A 13,601-nucleotide genomic window follows, 5' to 3' on the forward strand; every position below is an offset into this window, starting at 1 on the left:
AGTGGTTGAACGAGAAATTCTCAAGATGTGCGTAATACTAGAAGGAAAGCTAAAAAATGAACATGGGACTTGTGGTTAATGGTATATATATAAGATTTTTCTCTGAAACAGAAATGTACACTACTGTTACAAGTAGTTAATAATAGAGTGATAGTTGGGTAAAAATACAACCAAGGAAACTATAGACTGTAGGGTATAACAACATACTAATATTCCTTCATCAATGGTAAAAAAAAGGAAACAAAAGTATGCTAAGTGAGCAAAGCACTGCATATTGTTACACTCCATCTACACAAAATGTATAGAAGTGATGAATGTACAACTATATGATTAAACCAAACCAAATATCATTGATTGTACACTTTGGATGGGGTGTATGCTTTACTAATATGTCTCAATAAAATTCACTGAAAACAATAAAATTGTAATACAAATGAAATTTATAGAGATGGAAATAGATTAGCAATTATGAATGGCAGGGGAAGGATTGAGAGACTGGGAGAGGACTACTAAGGGATAGGGAGTTTTTCTTTTTAGAATTATGAATATGCTCTAACATTGATTGTAGTAATGAATGCACAAATTTGTGATTATACCAAATGCCAATGATTGTACACTTTAGATGGATTGTATGGTTTATGAGTATGTGTAGCAGTTTGATATTATTGATGAATTCCAAAAAGAAATATTGGATTATGTTTGTAAACTAAACTTTTCCTCTGGGCATATTAGATTATATTGGATTCATAGGGTTACTTCATTAAGTAATTACGTAAACCTCTAGTGCCAGTAGGGTATTGAGTCCCCACCCTTTAGTGGGTGGGGACTCACAGATAAAAGGCATGCCAAAGGACAGAGTTGGAGAGTTTTTGATGGTGGAGTTTTGATGCTGGAGTTTGATGCTGAAGCCTTAAGCTGGAGCCTCAGGAAGTAAGCTCACAGAGGAAACAGAAGCAAGCCCCAGGAAGAGAAGAACCCAGGAAGCCTGAACCCTGAACCCTTGCAGACATCGGCAGCCATCTTGCTCCAACACATGAAAATAGACTTTGGTGAGGGAAGTAACTTATGCTTTATGGCATGGTATCTGTAAGCTCTTATCCCAAATAAATACCCTTTACAATAACCAACCAATTTCTGGAATTTTGCATCAGCACCCCTTTGGCTGACTAATACAATATGCTTCAATAAAACTGATATTTAAAAAGAAAGCAAGACCCAACTATATGTTCTTTACAAGAGATCACCTTAGACTGAAAGAAACAAATAGGTTGAAAGGGAAAGGTTGGAAAAAGATAATTTATGCAAATAGTAACAAAAAGAGAGCTGGGGTAGCTATCCTAATACCAGACAAAGCAGACTTTATGTCAAGAACGGTTGCAAAGGACACCATATATTAATAAAAGGGACAATCCACCAAGAAGAAATAACAATCTTAAGTTTTATGCACCTAACCATGGTGCCCAAAATACATGAGGCAAATAATGGCAAAACTAAAGGGAGAAACAGACACTACTACAATAATAATTGCACACTTCAATGCACCACTTTTAACAGATAGAATATCTAGACAGAAGATCAACAAGGAAACAGAGAACTTGAATAATATGATACATGAACTAGAACAAACAGATACAGAACACTATAGCCCACAGGATACAAATTCTTCTCAAGTGCATATGGATCATTCTCTAGCACAGACGACGTGTTGGGTCACAAAAAAAGTCTCAATAAATTTAGGAAGTCTGAAATTATACAAAACATCTTCACCGACAACAATGGAATGAAGGTGAAAATCAATAACAGGCAGAGACCTGGAAAATTCACAAATATGCTCTTAACCAATCAATGGATCATAGAAGAAATCACAATGGAAACCAGTAAATATCTTGAGACAAATGAAAACAAGAATAAAACATATCAAAACTCATGGGATGTAGTAAAGGTAGTGCTCAGAGGCAAACTGATAGCCCTGAATAATTACATTAAAAAGAAAGAGCTAAAATTAAAGACCTAACTGCGCACCTGGAAGACCAAGAAAAAGAAAAGCAGGGAAAGCAATGTGGCTCAAGTGATTGGGCTCCTGTCTCTATGTAGGAGGTCCAGGGTTTGATTCCTGGGGCCTCCTGGTGAAGGCAAGCAGGCCCATGCAGAGAGCTGGCCCACACAGCATGCTGACACACACGGCATGCTAGCCTGCACAGGAGTGCTGGCCCATGTGGAGAGCTGGCACAGCAAGATGAGACAACAAAAAGAGACACAGAGGAGAGACAGTAAGAGATGCAAAGACTAGGGAACTGAGGTGGCACAAAAGATTGAGTGCCTCTCTCCCACTCCAGAAAGTCCAAGGATTAGTTCCCGGTGCCACCTGAAGAGAAGACAAGTGAACACAGAAGAACACACAGCAAATGGCCAAGGAAAGCAGAAAGCACCTGCAAAAACAACAGGGTGGGGTGGGGAATAAATAAATAAATAATCTAAAAAAACAAAAAAACAAAAAAAAAAACAACAGCAAACTAAACCCAAAGCAAGCAGAAGGGAAGAAAATAACAAAGATTAGAGTAGAAATACATGAAATGGATAATAAAATAACACTAAAGAATATTAACAAACCCAAAAGTTGGTTCCTGGAAAAGATCAATAAAATTGGCAATCCTTCAGCTAGATTGACAAAGAAAAAAAGAGAGGATACAGGTGTATGTAAAACTATGTGATTTTACCAAATATCACTGATTGTACACTTTAGGTGAATTAAATATGATTTATTAATATGTATCAATAAAATTGATTAGTTATAAAAAAGAGAGAAGATACAAACAAAATCAGAAACGAGAAGGGGACATTACTACTGACCCCATAGAAATAAAGAGGATCTTAAGAAGATACTATGGGAAGAAAACAAATTGCCTGGGAATAATCTACACAGAAAAAGATTGAAAGGGATTCCCCAGTAATTTAAGAATGAACGCAAAGAACAGGTATTAAATTATTAAAATGGACAAAGAAATTTTAGGACAGGCTTTAGGTATAAGAGATTCTTATTAACATAAGAAAACTGGGGCGGCAGACTTGGCCCAGTGGTTAGGGTGTCCGTCTACCACATGGGAGGTCCGCGGTTCAAATCCCGGGCCTCCGTGACCCATGTGGAGCTGGCCCATGTGCAGTGCTGATGCGCGCAAGGAGTGCCCTGCCACACAGGGGTGTCCCCCGCATAGGGGAGCCCCACGCGCAAGGAGTGCGCCCGTAAGGAGAGCCGCCCAGCGAGAAAGAAAGTGCAGCCTGCCCAGGAATGGCACCGCATGCATGGAGAGCTGACACAACAAGATGACGCACCAAAAAGAAACACAGATTCCCATGCCGCTGACAACAGAAGCGGACAAAGAAGACGCAGCAAATAGACACAGAGAACAGACAACCAGGGTGGGGTGGGAAGGGGAGAGAAATAAATAAATCTTTAAAAAAAGAAAAAAAAAACTGGTCCCCCTCTTCCCCTCCCCCTCCAAGAAAGAGCCCTTAATCAACTTTTTTAAAATTTTTATTTCTCTCCCCTTCCCCCCACCCCCACCAACTGTCTGATCTCTGTGTCCATTTGCTGTGTGTTCTTCTGTGTCCGCTTGTATTCTTGGCACTGGGAAACCATGTCTTTTTTTTGTTGTGTCATTTTGCTCTCCATGTGTGCAGCGCCACTCCTGGGCAGGCTGCACTTTTTTTCACTTGGGGCGGCTCTCCTTATGGGGCGCACTCCTTGCGCGTGGGGCTCTCCTACGCGGGGGACACCCCTGCATGGTACCGTACTCCTTGCGCGCATCAGCACCACACATGGGCCAGCTCCACATGGGTCAGGTAGCCCTGGGTTTGAACCCTGGACCTCCCATGTGGTAAGCAGACGCTCTATCAGGGGAGCAAAATCCGCTTCCGTTAATCAACTTTTAATGGAGATAAATCTTTTATAAAGAATACTGGAAGAAAAAAAGTTTCTTCGGGGCTTTATCTTAAAAAAAAAAAAAGACACGGTTTAAAACCAAGAAGTTTACCATTAACAAAATTTTGGGTACACATAAACTATAACATAATTCTTAGCTTCAAATGAGCAAAGAATTACTGTGGGTTTTTTAAATGTTATTTTTCCAACAAAATGGTGAGCTGGCACAGTATGAAATCCTTTCTTATTGTGTAGTAACACCATAAAGAACCATTTTACCAAAACAACTAAGGGCATCATCAATTTTCCTCAGGGTCTATCTTAATGTTTTATCTTCTAAATCTTTCTTTTCTCCCATCTAGTCATTAAGCTTGTAATTTTCTCTTCAACTTTCAAATACTCCAACTCCCTGGAAGTTTTTTTTGTTTTTTAAGATTTTTATTTTATTTTTTTTATTTCTCTCCCCTTTCCCCCTCAACTCCCTGGTTGTCTACTCTCTGTGTCCATTCGCTACATGTTCTTCTGTGACCGCTTCTATCCTTATCAGTGGCACCGGGAATCTATGTTTCTTTTTTGTTGCGTCATTTTGCTGTGCCAGCTTTCCATGTGTGTGGTGCCATTCCTCGGCAGGCTGCACTTTCTTTTGTGCTAGGCAGCTCTCCTTACAGGGCGCACTCGTTGTGTGTGGGGCTCCCCTACACAGGGGCACGCCTTTGTGGCACAGCACTCCTTGCGCACATCAGTACTGCACATGGGCCAGCTCCACATGGGTCAAGGAGACCCAGGGTTTGAACCGCGGACTTCCCATGTGGTAGGAGGACGCCCCATCCATTGGGTCAAGTCTGCTTCCCTGGAAGTTCTTTTATCAAGGCTTTCTGAGACTTTAGAGCAGATTTTCAAGAAACCGTTAGTCTATTTCACAAAATCCTAAAACTTCTGCAAAAATAGCTATTTTAGTTTAAAACTGATTTTGACTCTATTGATGGGTCAGCAAGAGAATGCCCCAGAAAGACTGTAATGGAACAGGGTGAGATGCTAACATTAAGCCAAGCTGAACATATGACTAATTTTTTAAGTGACCCATTCATTAATAAATATTTTTCATGGGAAGCAGACTTGGCCCAGTGGTTAGGGCATCCATCTACCACATGGGAGGGCCGCGGTTCAAACCCCGGGCCTCCTTGACCCGTGTGGAGCTGGCCCATGCACAGTGCTGATGCACGCAAGGAGTGTTGTGCCATGCAGGGGTGTCCCCTGCGTAGGGGAACCCCACGCGCAAGGAGTGCACCCTGTAAGGAGAGCCGCCCAGTGCGAAAGAAAGTGCAGCCTGCCCAGGAATGGCGCCGCACACACGGAGAGCTGACATAAGATGATACAACAAAAAGAAACACAGATTCCAGTGCCACTGACAACAGAGGCGGACAAAGAAGAACACGCAGCAAATAGACACAGAGAACAGACTACTGGGGCGGGGGGGGAGAGGAGAAATAAATTTAAAAAAATAAATCTTTAAAACAAACAAACAAACAAATAAATAAATAAATATTTTCAGGTTATGAGGACTTTTGCTTTCTAAACACAGCTTTGTCACTGTTGGCCTCTGAAAATGAATACTGTATCCGTGTAGTGAGAGCACCCCTGTATCTTCTCCAAGGTCCCTAAATATCGTAAAGGTTTCTTACCCAGTTTGTACTCATCATTACAACCCTGATGTCGTAAACGCCTTATAAGCTCCAGTTTGGCTAGATGTGGTCCTCGGAGATGGCGAGAACTTTTAGATTCTTCTGATATCCGATCTTCTATAAACTTCACAGCTTCCTCTGCAGAATAATGTACTTCTCCTTCTAAAGAGCTGCATATAAACATGTGAAAAATGTATTTTGTGCCTCTATTAAGTCCTTCTCAAAGCTTATAGACGAATCAAATTTATTTTCAGAAACAAAGTAAAAAATAACAAAAAGCACTGTGATAATTATAAAGGAATATACATGGAAATAAAGAAAAACTATAAGTGAGAATTCTAGCAAATAATATTGCATAGTGGAGCAGGTGTAGCTCTGTGGCTGAGCGCCAGCCTAGCATGTACGAGGTTCCAGGTTCAATCCCTGGTACCTCCTAAAAATATAGATATATATGTGTGTGTGTGTGTGTGTATATATATATATATATATATATATATATATATATATATATATATATATATGGCATATACAGCATAGACCATTCTCAATTTTGACGCATGATTACTACAGAATAGCTAACCACCTCTACCTCTTTCTTGAAAGAAAACAATGGATTTTACATACAAAAATACAGCCTAATTAAAAATGAGTAAATTCTATTTTATTGCTTGAAGATTGAAGGCTGAAAAAAATGACATCTTAGTTAATATTATGAAGCAAGTAACCATTAGCTCATAATTGATATCTTAAACCTTATTTCTGTATATACTTTTATAAGAAATGTCATTTATGTGTATTACAATATAGTATAGCCAAAACAAAGAAAGAAAGAAATCAGCAACAATCCAAGTGTCTGTCACCAGGGAAGAATTGTTATGGTACTTCTCTAAGACAAAGTATTCTTAAACCACTAAAAAGAAAGGAATATATCTGTATTACCATATATGGAAAGACATCCAAGACATTTTAAGGCAGAAAAGTCAAGTTACAAACCATTATGTCTAGTATGATTTCATTTTTTTAATATGTTAATATATAAACACAAATAAATCTGGAAGAGTAGACCCAAACTGACATCAAGAGTTACTTATGGGATGATAGGAACACTGGGGACTAACACTTTCTATACCACATATTTCTGTCCTAATTTCAGATTTTTCCAATGGACATGTGCTAATTTTATAATCAAAAAGAAAAAAAAAACAAAAAGTCTTTTACTTTGAAGGGGATACATTATTTAGACAATTCAATTAGGCTCATAATTAAATCTTTTGGCTATAACATATTAAAAATGCCTTTATAATTCAGGAAAGAAGACAACTTACTGTTCACCTTCAGCAGGAGGAGTCCAGGCCTCTTCAATCAGTCGAAAGACAGAATCGAAATAAGTCAGATAGAACTGCCAGTCATCTGAGCTAGAAACAGATTGAGTGATGCATACAGGATTAAATATGAGTTGTGACAAATCTGCCTTAGGAACCAGGATATTCAACTTATTTTCTAAGTTACGCTTTATTCTTTATTAGGAGATAATCTCTGGCTATCTCTGCATCCATGAAGGGGAAATACTCCAGAGGCATTTTCAGAGTAAAAAACCTTCAAGAGACCACTCCTTCTTTCAATAAAATGACCAGGTCTAGACACCTAACACCCTTTACAGAAAACTCCCCAGATTAGCACTTCTTAAATAGAGGTGAGCATGTTTTAAGAACCACGTCTCTTTCAGGCCAATACTGAATTTAGTGAATTAATGATTTTCAGCTTTCATTTCGAAGACCTAATTGATGTAAAATACCATTATACCTCTTTACTGAAAAAAGGTTCATCAAAAATTTTAAACAAGGATACAACTATTAAAAGGATACTTTATCCCCCGAAATCTCAAAAGATTCAAATACACAAAAAATCAATACTGAGTTCTGAAAACTGCCATTCTAGTTTCACAGCCCAAAAAGAAGTGCCTACTCACTTTTTCAGTAAGAGGCGCCGGGAAAGGGCATTGCATTCTGGCCACCTACTCAGCTTCTTGTACATAGCCATGCATTTATTTTCCCGACTCTGAATTTCACTTGTCAGCTTCTCTACAATTAAAAGTTGGTGAGATGTTAGAAGATAAAGAGAGCAGAGATGACTCAAACTCTTTTCAAACAACTGGGAAGACAGAAACTAGGACTACACATCCGACGAAATTAGATTTGCTCTGTCCTTTTAGAACCGCTTAGCAGATCAGGGATAAGGACAATGATGAATTTCCTATAGAGAACATAAATGTAACTATCCATTTAAAGGCAGACTTGTACCCATCTGCAGGAGGCTTAAGTTAGAAAGTAAATCACATTTTTGAAAAATCTACATTTTATACAAAGTATTTAACTATTAAATGGTATCACACAATTTTATTTTATGACTGTACAAGGTCTAATACAGGATATACACATATAGAAAAATCTAAATTGAAGTTATTAGGCTTTTGCATTAGCAAGCCAAATTCTCTAACACCTTCTGTGACCGTCTGAAGTTCTTTTATGAATCCCAAAGAGAGAGATTGTTTTTTAACTAATCCATTCCTGTGGGTGTGAGACTCTTCCGATTGGACTATGTCAGTGAGGCTTGACTAAGGTTGAGTCTCTGCCCTCTTGCTAGGTCTGATATAAAGAGAAACACAGGAAAGGGGAGCTCTGCCATTTTTAACCCTGCAATGTGAAAGGAGGACTCGAGAATCACTAGCAGCTAAAGCTTAAGCCATGGAGTCCCAAGAGGCTGGGCCCACAGAGCAGCTCAAGTCTGAAGAGATGAGCCATATGCCTGAACTCGGGAAGCAAGCAGAGTAGCCTAGACTGAGAGAGGAGGCCCAAAAAGAGACAAATCCTTATGCCTGGCTACCCACAGCTGAACTCTGAGAGATGGCAGATTCTGGAGGGGAAGGCAGGGACCTCAGCAGAGATCAGCGGCCATCTCTGCACGTGGCTGAACACCAGTGTCAACAGTAACTGACTGGTGAGAAAGCATCTCTGTTGGGCCCTTGATTTGGACAGTTTACAGTCTTAAGCTTTTCCATTATAAAAACCAACAGGGAGGGAAGCAGCTGTGGCTCAATCATTTGGGCTCCTGTCTACTATATGGGAAGCCCTGGGTTCACGTCCCAGGGCCTCCCTGTGAAGGCAGGCTTGCTCGCACGCTGCGGAGATTCGCCAGCCCAGGTGCCACAGAGTGCCATCTGGCCCACAAGCACCATGAAGAGCCAACTCAGTAAGGTGATACAAGAAAAAGGGAGACAAGCAAAAAAAAAAAAAACGCAGAAAAGCACACAGCAAATGGACATAGAGAGCAGACAGCAAAAAAGCTGCAAAGTAGGGGAAATAAATAAAAATAAATATAGACACGGAAGAATGCACAGCGTATGGACACAGAGAGCAGACAGCACACAAAAACCCGCAAAGTAGGGAAGCAGATTTGGCCCAATGGACAGGGTATCCGCCTACCACATGGGAGGTCCGCGGTTCAAACCCTGGGGCCTCCTTGACCCGTGTGGAGCTGGCCCATGTGCAATGCTGATGTGCACAGGAGTGCGGTGCCACGCAGGAGTGTCCCCTGTGTAGGGAAGTCCCATGCACAAGGAATGCGCCCCGTAAGGAGAGCCGTCCAGTGTGAAAAAAGTGCAGCCTGCCCAGGAATGGTGCCACACACACGGAGAGCTGATGCAGCAAGATGACGCAACGAAACAAGACACAGATTCCAGGTGTCGCTGACACAAGAGGACACAGAAGAACACACAGTGAATTGACACAGAGAGCAGACAACTGGGGGGGGGAAGGGGAGAGAAATAAGTTAAAAAATAAATCTTAAAAAAAAAAAAAAGCCACAAAGCAGGGGGGGAATTTAAAAAAAAACCCAACAGGGAGCAGACGTGGCTCAAGCAGTTGAGCACCTGCTTCCCATATGGGAGGTGCCGAGTTCAGTTTTCCATACCTCCTAAAAACAAAAAAACCAAACAAGTAAACAGATGAATGGGAAGCAGACTTGGCCCAATGGATAGGGTGCCCGTCTACCACATGGGAGGTCCGCGGTTCAAACCCCAGGCCTCCCTGACCCGTGTGGAGCTGGCCCATGTGCAGTGCTGATGCGTGCAAGGACTGGGGTGCCACGCAGGGGTGTCCCCCGCGTAGGGGAGGCCTACGTGCAAGGAGTACACCCCGTAAGGAGAGCCGCCCAGTGCAAAAGAAAAGTGCAGCCTGCCCAAGAATGGCGCCACACACACGGAGAGCTGACACAACAAGATGACACAACAAAAAGAGACACAGATTCCCGGTGCCACTGATAAGGACAGAAGCGGCCACAGAAGAACACACAGTGAATAGACAGAGAGCGCAGACAACTGGGGGTGGGTGGGTGGGAAGGGGAGAGAAATAAGTAAAAAATAAATCTTTAAAAAAAAAAAAAAGTAAACAGATTAAAAAGCCAACTCAGGGGAGCCAATGTGGCTCAGTAGCTGAGCACCAGTTTCCCACATAAGAGGTCCCAGGTTTAATCCCCGGTCCTGGTGCCTTAAAAAAAACAAACCTTCTGGTAGTTTTACATTAGCAGGCCTTTGACAAACTAAGATACCTTCCCTGCCCTTTGATTGGCTTGGATTCATAACATTACGGATGGGTATTTCAGAAAGAGGTTACAGTGACCCGGCTAATAGCAGCTAAGTGCATAAGTTGACTATAAAATGTGTGGTATTTACTGGTTTGAACTGAGCCCCACTACTGATTCTTGAATGAATTGCTTGAATTCTTACAAGTAAATGATTTGTTGGAAATGTTCCAACGCAATTTAAAAACTCACATATCAAAGGAAAGCCTTCATTTTTGTCTTTTAGCACAATATTTTATTGCCTATGGGACGTTTTTTAGTTTGTATTTTAACATTTGTCTCATAGATAAACCTACAATTTCTTATCTAGACCATTTATTCAAAAGCTGCTCTTTCGGTTTTAGGGCTATAAATGAAAATTATCTTGTGGGATAAATAATCTGGTTTTTAGCCATATGAGCCATGTTTATCATGGTGCTAATGTTCAATAGCTACCTTCGAATAACTCCTCCATCTCCTGTGATGCTGTGCAGAGTTCATCAGTTCATGCCTAGACATATATATTGGGCCTTCCAGCTAGCTCCTTTGGGGATGTGAGTCCATATCTTTTCGATGGGATTTTGTGATATAAAGATTTCTAAGAAGCCCAGGAATTTCAGAATTGACCCTTTTAAGTGAAAAATTTTGGAGCTTTTTAAGATCTCTTTAGCAATAATGATCTCAAGGCAATTACGAGCTCCAGGCTCTCTTCCCAGGTAACTGCTGGGAGCAATGGCATCATTGCACGCCCCTGGAATGGCTGGAAGGGATATGATCTTATAAATAGGAATGCTGCCAGTTAAGAATTGTATTGTTTACCTGTAAGCTATGGGTATTCTGTCATGGTTACAATGACGTACCTTACTGGTAAACAAGTTAGTTTGCTGTTTAACAACAGTGCCTTTTAGTAAATTACCTTACAACCAAAAAAAATAAGCACTGTGCTAATTGAATAAGGTTACTCTATGTGCCAGACATCTAGGTACATTCATTCCTGTTTATGGTTTTAAAAAAAGAGAGAGAAGAGGGAGAGGAGGATGCTTCTTTGCAAGGTATAAAGAACCCTGAGAAAGCAGAGGGTTGAGGATCTGGGGTATAATCTTTCACACTCCTAGAATTTTCTGAATTATTCTCATTTAAAAAATATTTTTTTAAAAAACTTATGACATACTGTAAAGTCTGAAAGAACATTTCTGTATGAGGAATAAATTTTCCACAGTAAATATTCTCCATGTTTAAATAGAAAAATAATTTAAAGAAAACTTTAAAAATTACCTCCTAATTTCCCTCTGATGACATCCAAGGCTTCCTGGTACTTTCCCAAACGTTCCAGGATCATATAATAAAGTTCAACCTTACAGAAAAAAAGAAGGAAGTAAAACCATTGAAACTTCTCAATAATAAATGGTAGTCAATAACTTATGTTTTTAAAAAGGCAGGTAAGGAGAGCTGATAGAGCTCAGTGGCTGAGCTTCCCATGTTAAGAGGTCCTGGGTTCAATCCTCGGTAAATTTAAAAAAAAAACAAAAAAAAACAAAAACAGGTGGTGATAATTAAAAATAAATAAATGAATAAGGAAGATAATAGGGGGAAAACACTACAAAATAAGATGAAATTGATAGTAAGACTCAAACAACAGTATTTCCCCTAGCTATATACATCTCAGCTATATACATCTTACATACTTATTGGAAACAGCTTAGTGTTCATTATACCTGAACTGGGGTTTCCAAAGCTTCACATTTACACAAAAGGCAAGAATAAGGACCCAGCTATCTAACTGGAATAAAGTAATAATTCATCATATTGTGACATAATATTGTAACAATAGCAAAATCATGCAAATAAAAAATAGGGCTTATTTTACTCACTTCTGCCTCAGCTTCTATTTTGTCCTCTTTCACCATTTTTTCTACCATTCTCTCAGCAAGGGGCAGAAACATCGTTTTTGAGAGGTTTTCATCCTGTGCTGATATAGACTTGAGGGGGAAAAATTAGCATTTCCTTCTAATTCCTTTCCTGCTGGCACTACTTACATTTACCAACAAGACCATTACTGTGACTCCAGCACATAATTATTAGTATTCTATGTCAAATACCCACATCTAATCTGAATTTACAAAGCAGATAAATTAGAGAACAGGTTGGCTTAACAAGAGGTTTCTTTACTAAAAATCCAAAATCCTACCTACTCTTGAAATGCTGAACTTCCCATGACCTAATTTTTAAATAAGTTATTAATACTTTTTTCAAAAAAATTTAATGAAGGGTATGCCTATACTGTTTTTTTAAATATATAGAAGATATTATCTGGTATATGAAAAGAAAAGCCTCTGATTTGTCTTTTCAAGATGTTCACACATTAAAAGGAAATGTCAATTCTTCTATATACAGGTTAAAATATTAGCTATAGTTACCATACATTGATAAATAATATTAGTACATAATATCAATGTTTTCAATATTGCCAGTTATTCTGCACAGAGCTCTAAATACATTTGACCCTTCTAAACAACTCTCTAAGGTGGGTATTATCAGTATTTTACAGAAAAATTAAGGTTAAAAGATTCCCCAACAACTCTCTAAGACATGTGGTGAGGGCAGTGTTTGAATTCGGTCTGTGTGACCCCAAAGCCTCTGTTCTTAATCTCTACATTATGTTGCCTTCCTCCCCATCCTCTCCTACACAATATCTCATTTGGGTCCTTTTATTTTATTGCTAGAAGATGAGCATCTCCATTCTAAGGCAGAGCAAACTGAGACTCAGAAAGGAGAAGTAGTAAGACAAGGCCATCCAGTTCAAAGACCTGGTCCATGACCAACAATACTGTCTTAAAGACAAACCAAAATAAAATCTTCAACATTGCAAGGGTCACACCTAATCAAATAACCCAGCAATGGATTTAAGATCCAGGGGAAATACAGTCCATGCTGCAGGCAAATAAATTGATATACCAACCCTTACGGAATACCCAAATCCCCCAAAACTCATAAAGTCAACTGACAATATGTAAAGTTTGTGTTTGACACATGCTGCAATACGTTACCCAAAATGTCCTGAAAACATTAAGGACAATATCTTAATTACATACAAAAATAAAAATGAATTTCAGTCCCATGCTGAATGCCATACTCACCTGCATAATTAAACTCATCACAGACCAAAAGTAGTAAGGGTTTTTTGGGACAATCTTATATAGAGCCATGCCAGCCTGTAAGACAAAGAGGCGTAAAAACTTAATTTAGAAAACACTGTGCAGAGGGCACTTAAATGATCCAGATACATGGTAGGAAGTTTCCCAGGAGAAGAGCAACACACTTACATATCCAGCTGGTGTAGATGCCTAGTGACTCGGGGGATACAGCAACAGAGGTAATCATAA

The 13,601-nt window shown here is 39.6% G+C and overlaps 1 protein-coding gene across 1 annotated transcript in view; it reads right to left on the reverse strand.

Annotated features, from left to right (window-relative positions):
• Positions 1–13,601, reverse strand: part of NAA25 (N-alpha-acetyltransferase 25, NatB auxiliary subunit) — a 78,712-nt gene that overhangs the window by 43,348 nt on the left and 21,763 nt on the right. Inside the window, exons 5-10 of the mRNA XM_004448187.5 lie at positions 13,356–13,430; positions 12,090–12,197; positions 11,494–11,572; positions 7,571–7,682; positions 6,927–7,016; positions 5,602–5,771 (exon numbers count right to left, since the gene is read on the reverse strand). Coding sequence (XP_004448244.1) covers positions 5,602–5,771; positions 6,927–7,016; positions 7,571–7,682; positions 11,494–11,572; positions 12,090–12,197; positions 13,356–13,430 — 634 coding nt within the window. The remainder of the gene's footprint in view (positions 1–5,601; positions 5,772–6,926; positions 7,017–7,570; positions 7,683–11,493; positions 11,573–12,089; positions 12,198–13,355; positions 13,431–13,601) is intronic.

The sequence above is a fragment of the Dasypus novemcinctus genome, chromosome 19 (assembly GCF_030445035.2).
Source record: "Dasypus novemcinctus isolate mDasNov1 chromosome 19, mDasNov1.1.hap2, whole genome shotgun sequence".
NCBI classification, from domain to species: domain Eukaryota; kingdom Metazoa; phylum Chordata; class Mammalia; order Cingulata; family Dasypodidae; genus Dasypus; species Dasypus novemcinctus.